The sequence below is a fragment of the Trachypithecus francoisi genome, unplaced genomic scaffold (assembly GCF_009764315.1).
Source record: "Trachypithecus francoisi isolate TF-2019V2 unplaced genomic scaffold, Tfra_2.0 Lachesis_group3, whole genome shotgun sequence".
NCBI classification, from domain to species: Eukaryota; Metazoa; Chordata; class Mammalia; order Primates; family Cercopithecidae; genus Trachypithecus; species Trachypithecus francoisi.
Genome location: NW_022681468.1, coordinates 72,375,417 through 72,399,435, shown reverse-complemented (window position 1 = coordinate 72,399,435; position 24,019 = coordinate 72,375,417). Strand labels below are relative to the sequence as shown.

Here is a 24,019-nt window from a genome sequence, read left to right as displayed (position 1 = left end):
ATAGGCTGCCTCTTAGGGTAAATATTTTAATTTCAGAAATGCTGTGAATATTCACCTTTACATTAATTCACACATGTCAATTAGAGAATCTTTATTTTTATTGGAAGGTAGGATAGTTAGTTATTAAGTCCCACTGCCAAAGTTCAACTCTAAACTCCAAACTAGGAATAGGCTTGTTGCCTAACTTCACTAATCCTGAATTTCCCTGTATATAAAAAGTAGATAATAATACAATAACTTCATATAGTACTTGTGAAAATTAAAAGAGACAATATGTGCAAACTGCTTCGCACAGAATGCTTAATAAATGTAAGCTGGCATTGTTGTATTATTGTAGCTAAAAGCTCATCTATCATGTAATTTGCTCTTTAGTGGAACAATATAATGTGACTTTTGAATTGTTTTCAGAACCCAAGAAATCAGAGGAGGGGGTTGGGTGTCATCCACAGTTTCTGACTGGTGGGGCAGTGAAAACATGTCAGGAAACGGGAAAATCTACTTTTTTTTTTTTTTTTTTTTTGAGACAGAGTCTTGCTCTGTTGTCCAGTCTAGAGTACAGTAGCGTGATCTTGGCTCACTGCAACCTCCTCCTCCTGGGTTCAAGTGATTCTTGTGCCTCATCCTTCCAAGTAGCTGGGATTACAGGTGTGCCACCACACCCAGCTACTTTTGTATTTTTAGTAGAGATGGGGTTTCCACCATGTTGTCCAGGCTGGTGTTGAACTCCTGGTCTCAAGTGATGTGCCCACCTCGGCTTCCCAAAGTGCTAGGATTACAGGCATGAGCCACTGTATCTGGCAGAAAATCCAAATTTTATATATACATACACACATATATATGTGTGTGTGTATCTGTATGCATGCATATATATAGACACATACATATATAAGAATATATATAATATATAGTGTCCCCAAAATTCAGTATTTTAGGAGACTGAAATTATTGCAAGGATTTGAGAAGGCACATATTTCTAACTAAATTTACACACTTCTTCCACCTTTCTGTATTTGACAAATTTTGTCATTAATTTAGTGTTTTCACATACCGTGTTCCTAGCATGGGTTTCCTGTATTTGCAAATTCACAGCCTTTTTTTAACACCACACACATTTAAAAACTTTTTCTTGTACAAGCAGCACTTGTGCAATCTACCTTGTTAAAAATAAATATAAAGCAAAACAAAAGATGTGAGGATGACAGAGGGTGTAGGATGCACTGGATTGCAAGAATTTGAAACAAATTTAACCTCAGTTTGAATGCTGTATTGCAGGTGGAGTTCATGATGATTTACACCATTCATCAAACTGAAAATACAACCCTCCATTGGGAAAGTAGACTGAGGTTTTAGGAGTTACAGATGATGTGTGGCATCCTTTTTCTTTCTTTATTCTTTCTTTCTTTCTTCTTTTGTTCCATTTCAGGAGTTGTGATAGAAACTAGAACTGTCGCTATAAAACTTTAATAGAGAGTTTTGCAAAACAAGATTACAGTTTGTCAGATTGCAGCCTATAAACATTATCCCTTAATGTATTGACATTTCCTATTGTTCTAACACAGTGGGCACTAGGATTAAAGAAGGCATCATTCCTTATTAATTAGCAAATTGTTGATGTTCAGAGTAGTGCAAGTAGTGATTTTACTTGCTCTTGATATAGGAAGCCTTTTTTTCTTTCATTTCATTACGATCTTTATTCCTGTTCAACTATTTAATGGAGAATCTTGCTGATTTAATCTCAGTAACCACTGAATCCAAAAAAGAAAAATAAAGGCAACATCTCATAAAATCAGCATGACCTTATTTTGTACATGAATGTAATGTATCTTGATCAAAATGACAGAGACATAAGTCTCTAAAGTAAGAGAAAGCTTTCAGTCTTAATTCAGACATTTAATTTATTCATGTATAATGCAATACTAAAAGATCTTAGGACTTTCATTAAACACGGAGGAAAAAATGGTCTTAAATTCAGCGTGGCCGGGCGCAGTGGCTCGTGCCTGTAAGCCCAGCACTTTTGGGAGGCCGAGGCAGGGGCGGATCACCTGAGGTCAGGAGTTCGATACCAGCCTGGCCAACATGGTGAAACCCTGTCTCTACTAAAAATCCAAAAATTAGCTGGGCATGGTGGCACGTGCCTGTAGTCCCAGCTACTCGGGAGGCTAAGGCAGGAGAATTGTTTGAACCCAGGAGGTAGAGGTTGCAGTGAGCTGAGATCATGCCACTGCACTCCAGCCTGGGAGACAAAGCAAGACTCTTAAAAAAAAAATTCAATGTATTGTTTTTTCTCAGCGGCCTTACTAATTAAATCTGCATCCTTTATATTTATTAATCTATTTATATTTTTTTCCCTGCAGTCCCTGGATGGCTTTGTATTTGCACTAAATCAAGAAGGAAAATTTTTGTACATTTCCGAAACAGTCTCCATCTACCTAGGCCTCTCACAAGTAAGTAAAACAATTTTAGATTCTTGGCAGCAATTATGAAGCCTTCTTCAGCCTCATGTGTTTCCTTCTTCAAGGAGTATTCTGTTTAGCATGAATTATCAAATTTATTATTTAATGGCTTTACCTGACTGTTCTCTCAGAGTCAGTGAGAAACCTGTGTGTCAGTGTTGAACATTCAGAATAAACTTGTGCTCAAAAACTTTAGTTCCCCTCCCCACCCCCCAAGGATCATTATTAATTTATTGAGAACAAATGAAGTTTCTTCCCTTGGTTGTTTTGAACTTTGAAACCTCTGTGCCCGGTAGGAGAGGGACACACTAATAGTGCTTCCCTTGTGTCCTATTACTGGATGTTTATGGAGTACCCGGCATTATCCTGGGAGCTGACACATGGCAGGAGTCATTTGGAGTCAAGAAATACTGAAAGAGACCATTAAAATGTGTTGCAGGGAGGGTTCCAGCAAGGATATATTTTGCTGCCTTTGCAAATGCTTCCAAATGCTGAAAGGTGATTTCATAAAATAAGATAGCTTTTCATTATTTGCCATTTAATTACTCACATGTGTTTTTCGGAGGGTGTAGAAGAAAAGAAAATGGAGGCTGACGGGCCAGGGACAAAAATCTTGGATGTTACTTCTCGAAATTCCCCTGGAACACAAAAATTTAAGTTCCAGTGAATTCCAAGACATGGGCTGCATCTAGTGAATGCCAAAATATCCTGAAGCAAGGTTTGCAATTCAGCTAATTATCCAGATGTTTTCTCCATAAAAAGGCTGAACATCTGGGTATTTGCGCCCATACAGGTGATTGGCTGAGTTTGACCCCTTTCATCTGGTGGTTTGGCATGAGGAAAACACTGCCTCAGTGGGAGGGATTTTGTGTGTGTGTGTGATGATCTGCCAAGTTGGATAATCTACCGCTCATTCAGTTGCCCCTTGAAGCTAGAGATAGAGATAAGATTTGTCTCTCTCCTTTAAAGCAGGACCCACCCCAGACTCCTTGCTTCTGAAAGTTGGCACAGCTCTAAGGAGGCATCCAGCAAGTCTGGATCCTTTTGGCTCTTAGTGAGTTTGCTGGGTAATAGCTAAATCAAGAAAGACATTGGTAAATAATAGAGAGAGAGATTTGGCATGTGAGGAGGCTTGGGGAAGGAGGAGAACCACTGCCAAATTTGATTATTTACTGTTGAGAATCCAAACAAGGGTCTGTTCTGTTAATGCTTTTTGAGGAACATGCAAGCTCTCAGCTATAGTGTATAGAGTAATTCTATTTTATGTGGACTTTAGCAAACCAAATGATAGAAACTGAGCTTTTGTTAACTTAGTATTAGTATTCTTGTATCTTGTTGAAAGATCTGGTTTTGTAATAGCCTTTAATAGACCTTAAGCCTTGTCTTAATCTGTCTGGGACCTAGTATTGAGAATCTTCAATTTTGAAATTGGCGAGCCACCATATTGCGATATTGTTATTACCATATAGAACTGGAAACACCACTGTTTGTTGTTCTGCAATGCACATATTCATGTTTCATGCAGGGTATCCAGCAAAGTTTAATAAGCCAGTAAAGAAGAAGGATGAATAATTAGTTTAAGCAGGTAAATGCTAATTAGGGAACTCCTGAAAAGCATCCATTATATACTAGCTCAAAACACATTTTACAGCCCTGGTTAGTGGTGTAATCCAAATTCTGTCAAGGCAACTGCATTTTCTGTAATTGAGATGTGTATGTTTGCTTTGCATAACAGATGGCTCTGTATGCTTAGACTGATAGCTAGGAAAATAATAATTGCATTATACTGGCCAAAAGAATATTAGCTCTTGGGTTTTGGCCATTTCAGTCAGTCCTCCTGCCAGCACAGCATATGCACATATATGGATTGGATTTTCAAGGAAATGGTTGCATCTGGAATAGTGCGGCCATCTGAAATATCATCTGTTCAAGAAAAATTTGGCTTTAACCCTATGCTGGTTTCTCCTTAAAAGTATTTTATTTAGCTGCTTTTCTACTGTATCATCACGTAAAATCTGAGACAAATAATAGATGTGTCTGTGAAATAAAGCAGCTATGTAGACATGGTCCAGTATCTGGCAATTTCTGTGCAGTCCCAGATTTTATATATAATGGATTTTAAAGCACATACCAGTAGTCAGCATCTTGACTTATCCAGGGGTGGACCCTGGCCAAAATGTGCCATTGCCTTCTCCTGTGGTGGATGTGTTCAGCGTTGGCAGAAACTGTCAAATATGCAGGTAGAGGCTATGAGATAGGAGACATGGGCCTTCATTTGGCAGCACTACACAACTGAATTGATGAGGGGTCAATTAGTAGAAAGTGATTTATTTTTGCATATACTAATTTATGTACTTAAAAGTGATTTTTGCATATACCAGTTTATGTATTTAGTGTTCAAAACTGAAGCTTAAGAATAGTTCTGCATTAATATAAAAATAATCTGATAAGAACATGATATATATATATATATATATGTGTGTGTATATATATATATATTTTTTTTTGAGGCAGAGTCTTGCTCTGTCGCCCAGGCTGGAGTGCAGTGGCCGGAACTCAGCTCACTGCAAGCTCTGCCTCCCTGGTTCCCGCCATTCTCCTGCCTCAGCCGCTGGAGTAGCTGGGACTACAGGCGTCCGCCACCTCACCCAGCTAGTTTTTTGCGTTTTTTAGTAGAGATGGGGTTTCACCGTGTTAGCCAGGATGGTATGATATATTTTTAAATGCCCAAAGCATGAGGGAAAAAAATATCTATGCTAAAACTCTGGAAAAGAGTTTTCTACCCAGTTAAGTTTCTGAGTCCTAATAGAGAAATCGAAGTCCCCAAGACACAACTCTTTCCAAGTTTCTTCAATGCCCTTTTTCAGTTGTAGGGGTTGTGGGGTGATATACAAAGTAAATATACTCTAAGTCAATTAAGCATTTGTTCTTTTATGAGCACACACACAGACACACACACACACACACACACACACACACACACACCCTTGTTAAAAAGCAAACCAAATGCTCTACTTGTGTTCTACAACTTTGGCTAAGTGGTTATTCCATCAAATTCTAGACAGTGATAAGCAATCTATAAAGTTATGGTCCCTCCTTTCCTTTCCAAATAGTTTTGTTAAAGACAGTGTGTAACTCTGTCATCAAAGACTTGTCCAGTGAAATTGTTGAGGAGGACTGTGAGCATGTCAGTTTGTTGCAGAGCATAGCTATGTCTGTATTTCTAACTCTGAAGATATCCCTTCCTCAGTTTTATTTTCTTTCAATGTGTACATAAATGTGGTGGCTTTAAAACAGCTTATGCTCAGGAAAGAATTAGAATTCTTTTTTAGTTCACAATAAAACAAGATAGGGCCGGGCACGGTAGCTCAAGCCTGTAATCCCAGCACTTTGGGAGGCCGAGACGGGTGGATCACGAGGTCAGGAGATCGAGACCATCCTGGCTAACACGGTGAAACCCCGTCTCTACTAAAAATACAAAAAAAAAAAAAACTAGCCGGGCGAGGTGGCAGGCGCCTGTAGTCCCAGCTACTCGGGAGGCTGAGGCGGGAGAATGGCGTAAACCCGGGAGGCAGAGCTTGCAGTGAGCTGAGATCCGGCCACTGCACTCCAGCCTGGGCGACAGAGCGAGACTCCGTCTCAAAAAAAAAAAAAAAAAAAAACAAGATAGGGAACCTTCTACTGAGCTCTGTTGTGTAGCATGAGGATAGAGACAGCCAGAGCAGATTTTCTCTTTGACACTCCCTTGGGTGGGACAGCTCCTGGTGTCCAGGGCATGTGCTTGCCGGGTATTCTCTTTATTCTCATCTTGTTGTAATTATGGGAATTAGTGAATGATGGTGATTTCTGAACCTCCTCAACAGTCCTCTTGACTTTGCCAGATACACACACACACACACACACACACCCTTGTTAAAAAGCAAACCAAATGCTCTACTTGTGTTCTACAACTTTGGCTAAGTGGTTATTCCATCAAATTCTAGACAGTGATAAGCAATCTATAAAGTTATGGTCCCTCCTTTCCTTTCCAAATAGTTTTGTTAAAGACAGTGTGTAACTCTGTCATCAAAGACTTGTCCAGTGAAATTGTTGAGGAGGACTGTGAGCATGTCAGTTTGTTGCAGAGCATAGCTATGTCTGTATTTCTAACTCTGAAGATATCCCTTCCTCAGTTTTATTTTCTTTCAATGTGTACATAAATGTGGTGGCTTTAAAACAGCTTATGCTCAGGAAAGAATTAGAATTCTTTTTTAGTTCACAATAAAACAAGATAGGGCCGGGCACGGTAGCTCAAGCCTGTAATCCCAGCACTTGGGAGGCCGAGACGGGTGGATCACGAGGTCAGGAGATCGAGACCATCCTGGCTAACACGGTGAAACCCCGTCTCTACTAAAAATACAAAAAAAAAAAAAACTAGCCGGGCGAGGTGGCAGGCGCCTGTAGTCCCAGCTACTCGGGAGGCTGAGGCGGGAGAATGGCGTAAACCCGGGAGGCAGAGCTTGCAGTGAGCTGAGATCCGGCCACTGCACTCCAGCCTGGGCGACAGAGCGAGACTCCGTCTCAAAAAAAAAAAAAAAAAAAAACAAGATAGGGAACCTTCTACTGAGCTCTGTTGTGTAGCATGAGGATAGAGACAGCCAGAGCAGATTTTCTCTTTGACACTCCCTTGGGTGGGACAGCTCCTGGTGTCCAGGGCATGTGCTTGCCGGGTATTCTCTTTATTCTCATCTTGTTGTAATTATGGGAATTAGTGAATGATGGTGATTTCTGAACCTCCTCAACAGTCCTCTTGACTTTGCCAGATACACACACACACACACACACACACGTACACACACACACACACACACAGAGAGAGAGAGAGAGAGAGAGAGAGAGAGAGAGAGATGTATATATTTAACCTAACAACATCCAAGAAGTGGTTTCAGGTTATAGAAGTATCCACTGTTGACTTGCTTTCCTGTATAAAGATGATTCCCAGTTGCTCACCAAGAGGCCTTATCTTAAAAGAAGATTCCCACATACTGATGCTGAGTTTGGCTTGCATAGAGACTAAATAACTTCTTATACCTGGTGATGGCATTCAGAGCTGTTCACGACAGCTTTGCTTTCTAGCTATAATGGAACAGGCAGAAGTGAAAATGAATTAAGAAAACAGAATGGGTTCCCTGACCATGAAAATGTAGCAATGATATATAGCCAGCATTTATGAAATCTCTTCCAAAATGTAAGGGGCTTAATCGCCAAAGAATCCAAAAGAGACTTTACATGATAAATAAAAAATATTTCTAGTTGATATAGGATTTAAAGCTTAGAGAAATATTTATTTGTTGGCTTATACTCTCCTCTTTCCACAAAGGATTTGAAATAGCTTACATAAACACATATGATAAAAATAATGTCAAAATAGAACTAGGGAATAAGGAAAAGGAGATAAGCAAAAGTAGGTAAACTATTACCACATAGTAGGAAAACACAAAAAAGGGGCTTATAAAAAGACCATTTAGTACAAATGGTCTTTATTAAAGCTTCAGATTTAACCACCAGCTTCATGGTAACCAAAGCAAAAAGGGAAATCCAGTCAACCATCAAAAATGAAAAACCATTGTTTCTTAAGGAAAGCAAAGTTTTCCTGGGACTGAAATCTGAAAATCTCACGTACAATTTTGGTAGAGCTAACCTGTAGATTATGACATCAATTTGCTTCCACTGGAGTCCATATTCAAAGCAAGGCTGTCGTGATCCACACAGCAAACACAAAGACCCAAATTACAAATCTCGCAACAGGCAGAAGCCCATTCCACGCCAGCCATAGCTGTGCGGAAGACCATTTGGAGAGCGAAGTTCTGTTCCCGCATCCAGGCCTCACAATAGCATTGGCTAGTTTGGTGGTTTACATGGTTTCAAAACGGCTTTCCTTCACCCATACTCACATCCTGCATTTTCTTCTAAATCCTCATGAGAAATTACATTATCATTGCCAGAGGCAGAGGACATGAGAGACTCAGTTAACCAGAGAATACAATTGGACTCACATCCTCTGAAAACATTTTTTCTGGAAAGTGAGGTGAGACAAGATAATTCTGATGCACACCTATCCCACCCAGCAAAGTGCTTTCAGGTTAATGTAGAGTGCTGTTTACAACAAAATGAGATCTAGAGCAAGCCAGGATAGGTACACATTTGTATGGTGTGATATCATTAGAAAATACCCTACGTGCCAGCTAAAGCCTCTCTTGAAATGTGTTCTAATCACCCCCCACTGCCTCCAGTCCCCTCCTGCACAAAATGAGTCACTTCCCTTTTTTCTCACCTAGTCCTCACCCTTAAATAAGGTATTTCCTGGCAATTGTAAGCCAGCCAGAAGGTAGCTGCAGACAAGGTTACAAATTGGCTTGATTCAAGGCAGCTTGCTGAAAAGGGCAGGGTGGCTGCAGATTATAATAAGAGTTAATAGAGGTGAAGGTGAAAGGGGGTTAGTGGTTGTTTTAAATTTGGTATTTTTTTTAAGCCATGCAGATGTATTTGCCATAAACTCCTTTCCTTATCCTGTTGTTCATCTCCATATTTTAGATTTCTCTGCATTTGTTATATAGAATGGCAAATAAAATTACAGCTACAGCACACAAGTACAAGGTCAAATAAATGACAGAGCTCAGTCTATTTGTGAAGCTATTCTGAAAGGGAACCATGGTGCCAAATGTGGTTTATTTGAATAATAAAGAAGAATTAGATTCCCCTGATAACTTGGCCGAGGGCCAATAAATCACTGGAGGTTAAAGATGCTTTGCAACTGCCATGTCTTTCTTTTGCTTTTCCAAAGTGCAAGCCTCACTCTTCCATTCTGTGTTTTTCAATGCAAATCAAGTTGAGGTTAGTATGTAGCTAACACTCTTACTTCCCTGCTTGTAAAAGATATATATATATATTTCTTTAGTGGGGTTAAAAAAAAAGAAGACATTAGCTTTCCTTACAAGTTATTCTCTTGTTTGGCATCATCACATCCTAGAGAGCTGGAATATAAAGACAAAAAAGGTATTATTTCAGCACAGCAGAGGGATTACAATGATGGAGCCAAGTGTTAGCATTTTTGCAGTGGGTGTTCTAAATTTATTCAATGCTAGGGTAACTGGAGTTCTTTTAATAAATGAATGCAAATACTGCTTTATGGCCCCCCTTTTCAAAATATTTCAAGTACACATACCTTAATTTTTAAAAAAGAAGAAAAATATATAATTTTCTGCAGCTGTGACCGCCCCCCACCCACCCCAACTAGCAAGTCTACATTTTTCTCCTGTACACTAATCATAAAAAGTTCATCACTTCTGGGTGTAACAAAGAAAAATGCCCTTTTGAAGGTGGAAGCTCTGAGGGTTTGGAGACTATTGAGAAAATATAAGTATCAAAATAATTCAGAAACAGTACAAGGCACAGTGGCACATTATCAATTTACAACATTTAAATTGATAAATGCTTGGTGGTGAAGGCCTACAAGGGCACTTTGAAAAGCAAATAGCGACCTGGTGAAGAAATTGATTTCCCCCCCCGAAAATGACTGCATGATGCATCATTTGACTGCATGCTGTCCGAGTGCTTGACAGAGATAATCTCAGCAATCCCACGGGTGACCTTATCGTTCTCACCAGGGCAACTTTGTCTACGTTCTGACTTTGTGCATGTCAAGGTTCCTCCCTGCAGGATCCTTGGGGGAAAAAGTTCCTCTGTTCGATCCAGATATTGAACTGCTCGTTCTTCCCCCTTTTCCTTCCACCCCACCCTTCCAAATAGGCAAACATGCCTCTTTATTTCATCCATAATTATGAATGAGCCAGGCAGAAGAATACAGCTCTGTGCTCTGTATCTTTGTTGAAGCTCCTAATACCTTTTAGTTCATAGTTCTTAGGTGATCATCTGTATTTGCAGGGATCTTTTTATCAGAAAGAGTAGAAAAAATCCCTAATGTTCTTATAATGCATTGCCACCTTGAGCAGAATGGAAAAGGATAAACAGTTTCTTTCTTCTCTGTACTTGCAGGATTTTTTTTTTTTTTCCCTCTCTCCCCTGTCATCTTTACATAGAACCCTTTTGAAACTGTCTTAAGTCATACATGTCAGTATCTAATAATATTATTCTCTTACAATCCAATGATTTAAGGTATTTCTCTTATAACCTTAAAATTATGTAACAATGACATAAGGCTCAGATAGCACGTCACCTGTGCTATTTGGCTTTGAATCCCAATGGCAGCCTCTTTGCAGAGATTTGATAGAATCCACAGGGCTTCTTCAGGACCATAGGTGTTTGGAAAGTATTTTTCTTCCACAGGGGAATAATCAACAATTTTTTTACGCCTAGAATTTTTCTGTTGATATGTATGAACGTGTGTATGTGTGTGTCTGTTGATCAGTAATCTTCCTGCCACACAGCTTGTCGTTGATAATTACAATTCTTGATTAGCCACTTCTTGAAAGCAGCAACACCCTGCCTGGTTTGGCACCCTGAAGCCCGAGTCCCCACTGCCTCTGACACCCTCAGTTCACCATATTCAACCCCTTTTACCTCCTTCTTTCATCCACAACATTAATTCTGAGTGAACAAGACGTGCTTCCTTGCTTTTGACAAGATTTGCTGCAGTCTCATGCGACAAAAACCCAACACTCATTCCAGATTCAGAAAGTGGGATTTATAACAGCATTTTAATTTAATGTTGGATGTCGAACATATAAAGAGATCACAGTAGTACTAGAGCTGAAAATTGATGCCTTTTTTATTAGTGTCCTCTCAGAAGTGGGTGAGACGCTGTTTGTGCAATGGAGCACAGAGCAGCACAGTCAGATGAATGAGGATATGCTATCTGCAAGGAATCATATTTCAAGCCACTGTCGGCCTCTATTGATGTGCTCAGAGTTGAAAGGTTATGCTAGTAAATGCCATCCGAATTTCCAGCATTAGAAATCGGTAGAATAATCTGCTGGCTGTCACTTTATGCTCAGCCTAAATGTACTGCATAGGGATGTTTTACTTATTTTAACTCCAAATTAATTTCTTATTACAGGTGCGTTTCTTTCTCCCCTCATGCTTTCATCAGTGCCCAAATGGGACTGATTTTTAACAGGTCTTCAGAGTAGACCACTATCTGTGAAAGAAAATGAAAGAAATGTGCGTCATTGTACGTGAGAATCATGTTATTCTTATTTATTCCTTTGAACATATTTTTTCCAGACAGTGAGGCTAAAACACAGGAAGTTTGTGCACAGGGAGCTTTTCTTGTTAGACTGAATCATAGAATCTCAGGATAATTCAAGATAAGCTTACCATTTTCAAATGTATGAATCGAAGACCTACATTGCTTCTTAATTTCTGGACTTAAAGTGAGCAAGAAAAAAAAAGGAAGATGGAGTATTCTTCATTTTATAGTTGAGATCTAAAGTCAGAAAAAAAATACTTTGTAAGGAGCTAGTTAATTTTATTTGTGTGGATTAAACAGTATTTTCAGATTCATTTTGAAGTAGAGCACTGAGCAAAAAGTAAGATTAAGAAAATTTAGTCATCATTCTAAGTCCGTAATTTATTCATTTTTAAATAATGAAACGGTGTTTTTCTGAATTAACCCATGTATTATTCATGCAGGCATTGGCAATGTAATGTCCCTGGTTTTCTGGAAAGCAATATACATTTCTTTGCCTGACAAGCAGTATTTTCTATATGGTATTAATTTAATGGCTTATTTTATTATGCAAAGTTAGAAAGTAAAGATAATTTCTGTCCATAATGTGGTGCTTATATAGGCAATATATGCAAAATAATACCTCTACACTTAAGCTGGCTATCCTTCCTCAGTTAGCTTGGACCCTATAAGAATGATGAGTGAATGCAAACTGCTCATATGAAGAATAAGAAATAGCTTGACCTTCTGGAAAGGAGGTCATAAAATCATTAAATTCATGTGAAATCCAAATTTCATTTCTACACACACACATTCAATCTATATTGGGTTTTAGCTCTTACATAAGAAGATATGGTTTTCATGACAGAAGTAACATGGCAACAATTTCAGTGATAATTTCAGTAGGACTATCATAAGGAAATTGACTTTAGATTTTTGTGTAAGTTCTAGAACTAGGCTGGTAACCTGAAAATTGATGTCAGTTTTAGACAACAAATGCCCTATGGCTTTTTATCTTTCATCCTCACTCCCTTCTTTGGAATGACACTCCAAAGATGTAATCTCTTTTTCTTAAAATCATCATTGTTAAAGAGACTGATAGCAGTTGAATTATTTAAAGTATCTTTTGATGAATTTTCGTGTAAATATGTGTTTATTCACATGCCTATATATGCTTATAAATGCATACAATTGGTTTCTTTCTGATATGGTTTTCATACCTACTGCATTTTTATCTATAGATATAAATAATTTCCAAAATGATTCACTAAAGCAGCACACCAGGTTTTCCTTTGGGTGTCTCTTCCTCCTTTCAGGCTCCTACAGCTGCAAATTTACCACATTCAATAATAAGACAAAAACTTTCTCTGATCTGTTAATTTTTAATGTGCTGGCAGATTAAATCTATTACTTTCAATAACTATGCAAACTTTTTGAGAGCAAGAGAATGTATGCAGAAAGAAGTTTTCCCTGGGAAGGAAAAAATATGGCCTAGATTGGATGTTTTCAGGGCAGTTCAAGGCCCTTGGCAGAGGTAACACAGATACCTGTGGGCCATGTGTGGGTTTTGGTGAACCTAGGAAGTATGTCAGTAATATGCATTTGGGTATCAGGTAAATAATTACAGACGCTGTTTAGATTTTCATCTAGGTTTTGGAGAAGCAAGCTTTATATTAAGAAACCCCTTCCCTCTTGGCCTTCTGTCTCCAGTAGAAACATTGTTTTAGGACTCCAGGTAATCCTGTTTAGCACTGCTTTGCCGTGGAAACAATAAAAAATTGGTTCTTCACTAGGAATATGCTAAGGCTTTAAGGAACATGCAGATAGGAGATGGTTTCATGAACCTCTGAGTTTTATTCTGTAGCTCTGACCTTCAGGTATTTGTTCCTACTCTGCTTTCTTCGATAATTCTTTCTGGTTAAAGTCCCTACTTGTTAAACTTGGTATTTATTAGGAACTTAAAAAACATTTGTACCAAATGTTCTTGTCCTTATAAATAGGGGAGACGCAGAAATATTTCCAGAAAAAATGTGAATGATAGTGCTAGCTCTATCTATGGTAAAGATCTGGCTCTTCACCATAAAATGTATAGACTTGCCTTGCTTTAAGAAACGTTAAGGCTAAAAACCTGCCAGATGACTAAGTAAGAGATTATTTGTATTACAATACAGATGGGGTATTTGTGTTCCTTTAAGTGGTGAGTTCCTTTTTTGGGCTTTAAATGTCTGTTATCTAATCTACAAAATCAGAAAGGAATGAAGGAAAGAGAGAGAGGCACAAAAATTAAAGTATTCAGAGACATTCCATTTTAAGATCAATCAGAAATGAGGATGGAAAATGAGATTCTGTTGGCAGACAACTTTTTAAGATCCCTCCTAGTAAGCACAGATCTCCTTAGCCTTGGTTGCCAAGTGCAATGGGAATGTTGCTTGCAACTTGGTCGTCTGGAAGAGGAAAACATGATCCGACTGTTCAGTCTAGTTGTCCAGGGTCACTTCAAAGTGCTGTGCAGCAGTGGTTTTGCATGCTTGTGATGTCCTGTCTACATATCTGTGTGAATTACAAAAGTCTACACATCCCTGAGGACAGAAGATGCAAATTCAAGGAAAATAAGAGGTGAGACTAGGCACCAATTCCCTGAAATAATAATTAAAAAAACCCATAATTTTTCCGGTTCATTAATTAAAATTGACGTTGCCGGGTTTGCAAAGACCAAGAAAGGACCGTGCCATTCCACTACATTTCAAAACCTTTTCACTTGAGCAGACAAGTAAATCATGCAATTACTGGGACTCATTCAGCTCTTTAGTAAAAACACGGGCCTGCAACCTTGGCTGTAGCATACATGGAAATTAGAAGAGTTGAACTGAAGATATTTCTAAAATGTCACAACTGCTCTGTGACACTGGATGATATGTTTATCCTTTCATTATCACTTAGAACACCTGGGGCGGTGCTCAGGAAATCAGATAGTGCCTTTTAAAATAATTACAAAAGAAGCATAGATTAGCAAGCTGAAGGGAAAACAGACAATCCTGAATCATGACGTTACTAATTTTGAGCTGTTTGGGGGCATCAGCTTCCAAGTCACAACAGTGTAATAACTGACTGCAACTGTCAGCAGTACTGAGGAGAGAGAGTGCCAAGTATGAGTATTTCTAAAAAGCAAATGTTTCCTGGAGATGAAATCCAAGCATTCATATATTCTGTTTATAAAATTAAGACACTCCGTTGGTGGTGTTTCCTATTGTCAGTTTCTGGCTGGGTCCTTTTGTCTGTTAGACATGGAGTCTTTGGAAAAGCAGGAGAAAGGGCTCTGGACTGGGATCCAGGAGGCCTGGTTCTGGTCTTGCCTGTGCTGCTAGTCAGGCCAGTGACCTTGGAGCAGCCTGAATCTTCATTTCTCTTAAGCGTGAAACGAAAGGGCAATTTCTCAGATTCCTTCTTCTTTAAAATGTGTGCTCTCTGCAGTTCATCCAACGCTAGACATTTTTTCGTAAGCACTGGGGTAGGGCTGGGGGAGGGGAGCCTGGCGAAGTAGGCTATTTTATTTTTAACCTTCAAAGGAATTTAGTTGAGCAGATGCTACCCTGAACTAGTCAGAGTAGAAAAGAAATGATATGGCTTTTAAAGGGCACATCTAGCATATCTACTGGGGTAAAGTAATTCTGGCAATGCTTCAAAGGATATAACTTTTGATGGTAAAGTAGGTAGGCTATGGAATGAAATCACATATGGCAGGCTGTCAAAGTCTCCTACACTTTCAGTACATTTATATAAGTGCAAATGGAGGCTGCTTAGATGGAGTCCCTAGCAATTTCCTGCTAAGACTGCTTTCAGATCATCTGATATTATTTGACTAAATTATCTCTGTAGAAGCTGAGGACAACTTTTATGATCAAATATTTTGAAATTAGTTTTCCTTGTTGGCAGATTATCTGAAATATGAATTGCTCTCATTTGAGCACTCGAAATTGAAAGGCTTTTGGTAACAGCAATTATACAAAAACAAGGGTACTGAAGTGCTGTATATCATGCTGAAGGGGATATGTTTATAGGTCAGTGATGTCAATAACTGGAGTTCTCACAGATACCTCATCGTTACCCTTTTATTGTGGGCTAATGCAAAGGACAGACTGACTCTCTTTCACAAGGGTATTTCATTTTCTAGAATAAATACTGATTTTCTTGACCCTAGACACTTACACATAGTCAATTCATATTTATTATATTTCCCAAACCTTTCATAGGGTGCCTGAGGGTCTAAAAAGTGGAAAATACACAGAAAATATATAAAATTCTAAACAATTCAGAGGTATTATTATTCTAATGATTGACGTGTGCGTTCCTGGTGCCTTCTCTGGGAAGTATTTCAATCATTCTGTGAGCCTTCTCTGTTCATATTTGTAGCCTCCTAATTAACAATAATTACGCCGGGCGCGGTGGCTCAAGCCTGTAATCCCAGCACTTTGGGAGGCCGAGACGGGCGGATCACGAGGTCAGGAGATCGAGTCCATCCTGGCTAACACTGTGAAACCCCGTCTCTACTAAAAAATACAAAAAACTAGCCGGGCGAGGTGGCGGACGCCTATAGTCCCAGCTACTTGGGAGGCTGAGGCAGGAGAATGGCATGAACCCGGGAGGCGGAGCTTGCAGTGAGCTGAGATGCGGCCACTGCACTCCAGCCTGGGCGACAGAGCGAGACTCCGTCTCAAAAAAAAAAAAAAAAAAACACAACAACAACAATAATTACAACTGTTTTTTTAAAATTTAAGAGGCTTTAAAACAAGAAAGAAAGGAAAGGATGCTTGGAAGAGGCCCAAGCGGGTGACTTGAAGAACAGGTGCCCTAACTAACATTTATTAAGCTATTACTCTGTGCCAGGCACTGTTCTAAGTACTTTAAATAAATTAAGGTGTGTAACCCTAACGATTGTTAGGTACTATTACAGTCTCCATTTTATAGATAAGAAAACTGAGGCAAAGAGGTTAAATAGCTTACCCAAGACCATACAAGAGGGAAGTGGCAGAACTAGCATTTAAACCCAGCCCACTTGACTCCAAAGCACTTGTTGTTAACCAGTAATGCTAGTTACCTCTGGACGGTTTTACATAATTGGCATGTCGAATTATTCATTTTATGTGTTAAGAGAAACTGAGACATGGTACAATTAAGCATCCCGCTCAGAACTGTAAAATAGTTATTCTTGGCCAGGCGCAGTGGCTCACGCCTGTAATCTCTGTGCTTTGGGAGGCTGAGGTGGGTGGATGACAAGGTCAAGAGATCGAGACCAGCCTGGCCAACGTGGTGAAACCCTGTCTCTACTAAAAATACAAAAATTAACCAGGTGTGGTGGCGGATGCCTATAGTCCCAGCTACTCGTGAGTCTGAGGCAGGAGAATCGCTTGAACCCGGGAAGCGGAGGTTGCAGTGAGCCGAGATCATGCCACTGCACTCCAGCCTGGAAACAGAGTGAGACTCCTTCTCAAAAAAAAAAAAAAAGTTATTCTCACAATGCTAATGGTGTAAATGAACTTGTGAAAACATCAGTAAAGTTATATAGATACACCTGAAAATTCTGATACTCAACATTTTTAGAAATATTCCAAGATTCAGTAGAGTAGTAGGGCCTAGTAATCAATAAAACAGGTCCAAACCCAGGGTTCCCATGACACTCACCACACTGTTAATTGCATCCATGCATGCCAGCATTCAGCTAGTATTTGCTGAATGACCTACGTGTGCAAAAACTGTGCTGGAAACTGAAGCTATTGATAACTAAGGCGTTGTTCCTGCCCTTAAGGAGCTGGTGCCTGTAAGATGCCTTAGACATGGCAACGAAGCTACGATGACCTACGAGTGTTAAGTCTCAAATATTTTAGTGAATACTGAATGTCATGGTCACAATAGAGAGATCCACTACAAATCACGAAAATAGAATGTGGATGACTAACTCTGCCTGGAGAAGTTTGCAAAGAATTTACTGAAGAAAAAGTAATGCTTTTGGTCAGGGCTTGAAGGGCATTTTCCTTGTAGGAAAGGGAAAGGTAGTATTCCAGGCCAAAGGAGGCATATATACAAAGCTGTTTCCTATGGGAGAGATGAGTCTGGAAAGTTAGGACTTGGCCAATTTGGAAAGGGTGTCAGGGTAAGCTAAGGAAATTGGAATTTTTCCTTTAGACCTTTGGGAGCTGTAAAATATTTTAAAGGGAAAAGTGCAATATTAGATTTGTGCTTTAGGGAAAAAATAATTCTAGCTAAAAAGAAATGGAGGATAGAAAGCATCCTCCAATTAAAAGACTGATAAATAGTCCAGAAAAGAGGTGAAAGGTGATGACGTTAGGGCACACCAGTGGAAATAAAAGAGGGGGATGGATTTGAGAAGCATTTTTCCAGTAAGATCAATGCCATGGTGACCAATCAAATGTGGTGGAAAGCAAGAAGTAGTACATTTTTAAAACTTAGTTTGGATTTAGACATGTGGCATTTGAGAAGCTTATGGGACATCTGTTGAATGGACAGGCTTCAGAGCTCAAGAGAGGTTGGGTTCAAAGTTCCAGGTTGGGAAGTGGTTAGCATATAAATTATACCTGGACCCAAAGAAATTAGATGAGATTACCAAGAAAAACCTGTAGTTTAAGAAACAGGGAATGTGAGCTGCTGAGACGGCAAGCCTGAGGAGAAAATCTCAGTTTACTGACAGGCAGAGGAAGAGAAGGCAGCATATACTATGCAGAACAAATGATCAGAAAGTGACTTGGCTGGTATCCTCCTCAGAAAGAACCCTGAGAAGTTATCCTTAGGAAATGCAAAGAAAAAAGGCTTTCAGAAAGGATGTGGTCAAGTGTCCGAAAGTTAAAATACTATAAGGAAAGATTAAGAGCCATCAGACCCAAAAGTTTGAAGATTTCCATGATTTGACTCTCATGGGCTAGCACCAGCGAAGGCTGGGGCCCAAATGCAGTGGCTTGCGGGGCCAGAAGTCCAAATGTATTCAGCAAATGTTGGCCTCTCTTCCAAGCAGTTTGGTGGCAAAGGGGGTGAGGTGGATGGAGGGACCAAGGGGAGGGTGAAAAGTACGAGGGAGAGAAAGTGTTGATGGATCTCATTTTTAGCTGAGGCAACTTTAAGTGGAGAAGCTGGGGTGTATAGAAAGATATATTTAAAGACTCAAGAGAGGGATCCTCATTGAACCCAGGTCTCAGAAGAATAAGCTTGACAATGTGAAAGGCATGAACCTGAGAAATAAGTAGGGTTATCTCTTCCTCTTCTGCTGAGGAGAAGTAGGGGAATGGACTTTGGAGGCGGGAGGGGGAAAGGAGAGAGACCAGTTTTGAACTCATGGTGGCTCTCACCTGGTAAAGGTGAAACCGGACCAAGAATATGTAGTGACTTTTGCTAGGATTAGTCCGCCTTGGTCCATGCACACAGTGGTGCAAGGGACAAGGATGCTGAAGTACCAGTGATGCCAGGCAAGAGGAAAGCTCAAAGGAGGAGAGAGCAGTCACAGGTCAAGGCCAGAATAATTCTGACTCTTTTCTACCAAACATGTTAGGAAGTACTGCCCCAAGACAAAAATCCTAGGAAATTCTAAGGAGAGTAATGGATTCCATTGTAGACCAACACATCATGCAATTAACTTTTACCATTTAACACAGCTTGTTAACCACTGCTGTATAGTCTCCTGCCCATTAGCTTTTGACTATTAACTGATGATTGAATCCACTAACACTGACAGAATCCGAGATTCATAGATTGTATTTGTTGTTCCTGTTTTTTAACTCTGATAATTTGAGTTGAAAGGAAAAAATTGAGAACGTATTTTCTGTAATATTTTAGACTTTGAAACCCTCATTTCCTTTTCCGTGACTCTTAGTCACATATAAGCAGCCCATACAAAGTAGTTTTGCCAGGTCTCTTTTAATTTGTAGGTTTTCCAATTGTTCCTAACGTTTCTCTGAATGCTGAAGCTCCCACATTCCTTTTCTACCTCATTTGTGTCTTTGTACAAGTAGAACATAATCGGTAAAAAGAATATTTATGTGGAGGTACAGTGTCTAAGGATGATACAGTCCTTCAGTGAGCTCTTGGTAAGAGAAATGATTTGTTTGGCTTGCTGTTTGGAGCTTATTTTCTGGTGAAAAATCTTTAAATGCCTTTGGGCTTTTAAAATCTATTTTTAATTGTTCTTTTCAACAGTAAATGATTATAAGATAGAAAACTGTTTAATGATTGTAACTAGATGTATCTACTGTATAACGATTTTGTTCACGTCAAAGTAGATAATATAGAACATGTACATTTAAGACCTTCAGAATGTGTATCAATACTGCTTTTCGTTTCCTGAGAAAGAGAAAATGGAAGGAAAGCAAGAGTGAGAGAGGGTGAAGGGAGAGAGATGAAGCTAAGAAAGAATAAATATATTCTTTGTAGCAGCCCCCACCCAAGCCCCTTGTAGCCACCTCAACCCTTACGTTGCCAAATACAAACCTGTGGCAAACTGGATTTTGCAAATATTTAAATGGAATGTGTAAAGTAAGCCATGATCTATGGCTGCTTGCAAAAGTGGGCCTATTAAATGAAACAAATGCCATCCATGTCTGTTTCCAGCTGAGGTTATAATGTGTGGGATGGTTGTAGCGCCAGATTCCCTTTGCATTCGGCGTCATAAACCACACAGTTTATAGTACCATATGAATTTGTAGAGCTGATTGTTTTATTATATTTGAGTGTAAATTTTTCATCCCTTTCAGTTCCACCACGATTCTCAGAGAATACAGGTTTTGTGCTGATACGATGTTTCCTAGCTCTAGGCATGGCCTACCCATACTACTGACTGTAATTTACTTTTTGGTGTCTGTCGCCTTGAGCTTGCCTTCTGACTAGCTTGTTGAATGATGTGCTAATCCATTATATTTTTCAGACAAGTGTATCGACCAGTATAAACAGACTGGAGGGCACAAACCTAAATGAAAGCTATACTTCCCTGAATCATTTAAAAAGCTACTGTTTGGTGGCAGTGTGAAATAACTTGGCTCTGTACATTAAGTAAAGGAGAGGGAGATCTCAATAAATAAAACAAAAAATTGAAATATCCCTGCCTGTAGGAGATGTGTCCAGTTTTCAGATGTTCACCTTTATTCACCTCTATTGTTTTAACATGATGATCAGAAAGGACCACTTTAAAAATGCCCTCTTCTGATACGAATCGAGAGTAAACCACAATGTTTAGCATCTCCTGCTGTTTGCGAGACATTCCTACCTAGTCCCGAGTATCTTTCACTTATTATAACATGTTTATACAAATAAAGAGCAGAGAGTAGGCCCTCAGAGGAATTTCAGCAGAAAACTGAAGCCTTAGATTGCCCCCTTTTGAGTCCTTCTCTTTGAAAGAGATTTGGGAATGAGTGGCCGAATGGGCTGGAGGAAAATAAGTCTCAAATTAATATTCCTGTTTTTAAGAACGTGTCAGCAGGACCCAAGCTCTTCAACTTGCAAGGCCAAAGCCATGAAGTAAAGATTTACCTGTATCAATATAAGTAAAGACACTGTGGCTGATGAAACTTTTGGTAGGTACATTCAAATCTAACCTAACACCAAAGGACCGTTGTGGAAATGTGGTGTTCTTTAATTATAATTACCAAAGTGAAGCAGTTCCTCAAGGATGAAGAAGGGTTCAGTTTTTCCCTGAGTACTTTTGATGCATGTGATTTTTACAAATAGTTATACTGGGAATTACTCATACCTATTCAGATTACCAATATGAAAAATCTAAACCCGTTCTTCTTCTCAGATCTCTTCCTCTGCTTTCTGAGATTTGTGAGGCTTAGGGTGTATTTTTCACGACTGTTTTATCTTTAGAGCCAGGGACAGCCCATCACAGACTCTATGGTCTATAAAGAGGGGGCGGCCGGGCGCGGTGGCTCAAGCCTGTAATCCCAGCACTTTGGGAGGCCGAGATGGGCGGATCACGAGGTCAGGAGATCGAGACCATCCTGGCTAACACGGTGAAACCCTGTCTCTACTAAAAAATACAAAAAACTAGCCGGGCGAGGTAGCAGGCGCCTGTAGTCCCAGCTACTCGGAGGCTGAGGCAGGAGAATGGCGTGAACCCGGGAGGCGAGCTTGCAGTGAGCTGAGATCCGGCCACTGCACTCCAGCCTGGGCGACAGAGCGAGACTCCGTCTCAAAAAAAAAAAAAAAAAAAAAAAAAAGGGGGCAGGTTTCAGAGAACGTTCCTATACCTCTCATTTGATGGTAAAAGTAACCTTGTAAGGCTAAGTATGAAGATTTTATGCCCATTTGACACATATGGAAACACAGAGAGAGCTAGGAAGTGGTAAGCCAGGACTCTACTCTGCATTCCATCTCATATCCCATGCCCTTCATTTTCAGAGGTCATCAACCAATGCTGAGACTTATTCTCCTACTGCGGTGAGGGGGTGAAGGGGAAGGGATAAACTGGGACTGACATGACATTCATTCTCTCTTCTCTAAAATGTCACAGTTAATGGTGCCTTTCAACCAACAACAGCCCCAAATAGCTTTACTTCATTTAGGGACAGAGAAAATTAAAACACTGTTGGCCAAGAATGCCTGTGCAGATCCTGAGCCATAGTCCTTATAAGAGCTTGAAATTTTGAACCTGCAGGTGCACTGACCTGTAAGGGGAATTGGCTAACAAATCCTTCCCCCAATTCCAAAGGCAAATAGAAAGGACTCTTGGTGGCCACATACAACCCATCTTTCATCTCTGATGCAGTGTCTTTCAGGCTTGTGCCAATTTTGAACATACCCTATTGAGTTTGGAATTTACTTCTGGGCCTTAGAAAACTGTTGGGATAGCATATTTTTTCTAGTTCTTTCTAAAGGCCATTACTGCTCATAACTCCCTTTGCTGCTTTGAGAGTTCTAAACCTACTCTTACTTTGCCTCCTTCTCTTGTTGCCCTCCTGGATTCAAGCGATTCTCCTGCCTCAGCCAACTGAGTAGCTGGAATTACAGGCATGCACTACCACGCCTGGCTAATTTTTTGTATTTTTGGTAGAGACGGGGTTTCTCCATGTTGGTCAGGGTGGCATGGAACTCCCAAACTCAGGTGATCCACCTGCCTCAGCCTCCCAAAGTGCTGGGATTACAGGTGTGAGACACCATGACCAGCCCCAACACCGATCTTTTGCACACTCAGGGATTTGACCAATGGGGCTAATAAGCTATCCTACATTTTTAAAAAGAGCTATCAAAGGCCTGGCTTATCATAGGCACTAAACAAATATTTGTTGACTGACTGAATATCTTCCAACTTCCATAGAGGATTTTGCTCATATGTTAATAATCCTGCAATCAGGGGTTTTCTAATGGGTCAGTCAATTCTGAAGTCTGTGTCAATCTTCCACTTTAATCAACCAAGAGGAAGCATGACTAGGATCAGAGGTCATTTAGGAAGACTGGTTTTACTGGCCCAATTTATTCATCATCTAATGAAACCACAGGGGGAGGAAAAAAAAAAAAACAGGGTTATCTTTTCTCACAGAACAACACATTAAAATAATTAAAGGGAATTCAAATGTTATCAGCATCTACATAGCAGGAAGTGGAAATGAACTTAAATTTATTGAGAATAGACTAATTTGCCAGGCTCATTGTCAGCAGTATGAGCATTAATGACAACAGGAAGTTATACCTGTTTGAGCAACTGCTATGTGCCAGAAACAATATTAAGTCCTCATACATGGTTTCTCAATACTCTCAACAATCCTAATGAGGTAGATTCTGCTATGATTCCAGTTTTATCCAGAGCAACCAACACCAGCTAGAAAGTGAGCTCTCACCTCCCTGATGGAAAAGTGAGGTGTCTGTGCAGGTTTTATGCAGAAAATGAATTCTAGGGTATGTCTCAAATATAAGTCTTATTCACACATCTCAGTAATTCAGACCAAAATAAATAAATAAATGCAGAAATAAATCTCTACTGGGTTTCAATAATAAACCTTTACAGCTAGAGAAGCATCATATTTTATTGGATGATTTGGGATGGGCAGTTGAATGATCTACAGGATCTCTGTATGTGACTTGACAGATTTCATATTTCAGTTCCTCAGGAATGTTCACCTGTAAAACAAGAATAATTATTCAGGCTCTCTATATATTATAATGAAAGATGATAAAGACTGATGAAATATGGATGCATAGAATGAAGGATTCAGAATAAATGTACTCCCTAGTTCATAGACATGCTATTAGTAATAATAGAAATGTCCTCAAATAGTTTCCCTGTTCAGTTGTACATTTAATTAGGGGTCATCTTTTTTTTTTTTTTTCCTTCATTTGACCAACATGTACTAGGCATCTACTCAATAATACTGTGAGGAATAGAATGAGGAAGGTAGCCTTAAATTGG

The 24,019-nt window shown here is 39.6% G+C and overlaps 2 protein-coding genes across 3 annotated transcripts in view; one reads left to right on the top strand and one right to left on the bottom strand.

The window, feature by feature from the left end:
* NPAS3 (neuronal PAS domain protein 3) overlaps positions 1-24,019 on the top strand; it is an 880,768-nt gene that overhangs the window by 632,442 nt on the left and 224,307 nt on the right. For both annotated transcript variants that reach the window (XM_033188307.1, XM_033188308.1), the window contains exon 4: positions 2,355-2,444. In XM_033188307.1, the coding sequence (XP_033044198.1) occupies positions 2,355-2,444 (90 nt within the window). The remainder of the gene's footprint in view (positions 1-2,354; positions 2,445-24,019) is intronic.
* EGLN3 (egl-9 family hypoxia inducible factor 3) overlaps positions 23,621-24,019 on the bottom strand; it is a 361,817-nt gene continuing 361,418 nt past the window's right edge. Inside the window, exon 6 of the transcript XR_004431686.1 lies at positions 23,621-23,730. The gene's annotated coding sequence lies outside the window, so the exon portion shown is untranslated. The remainder of the gene's footprint in view (positions 23,731-24,019) is intronic.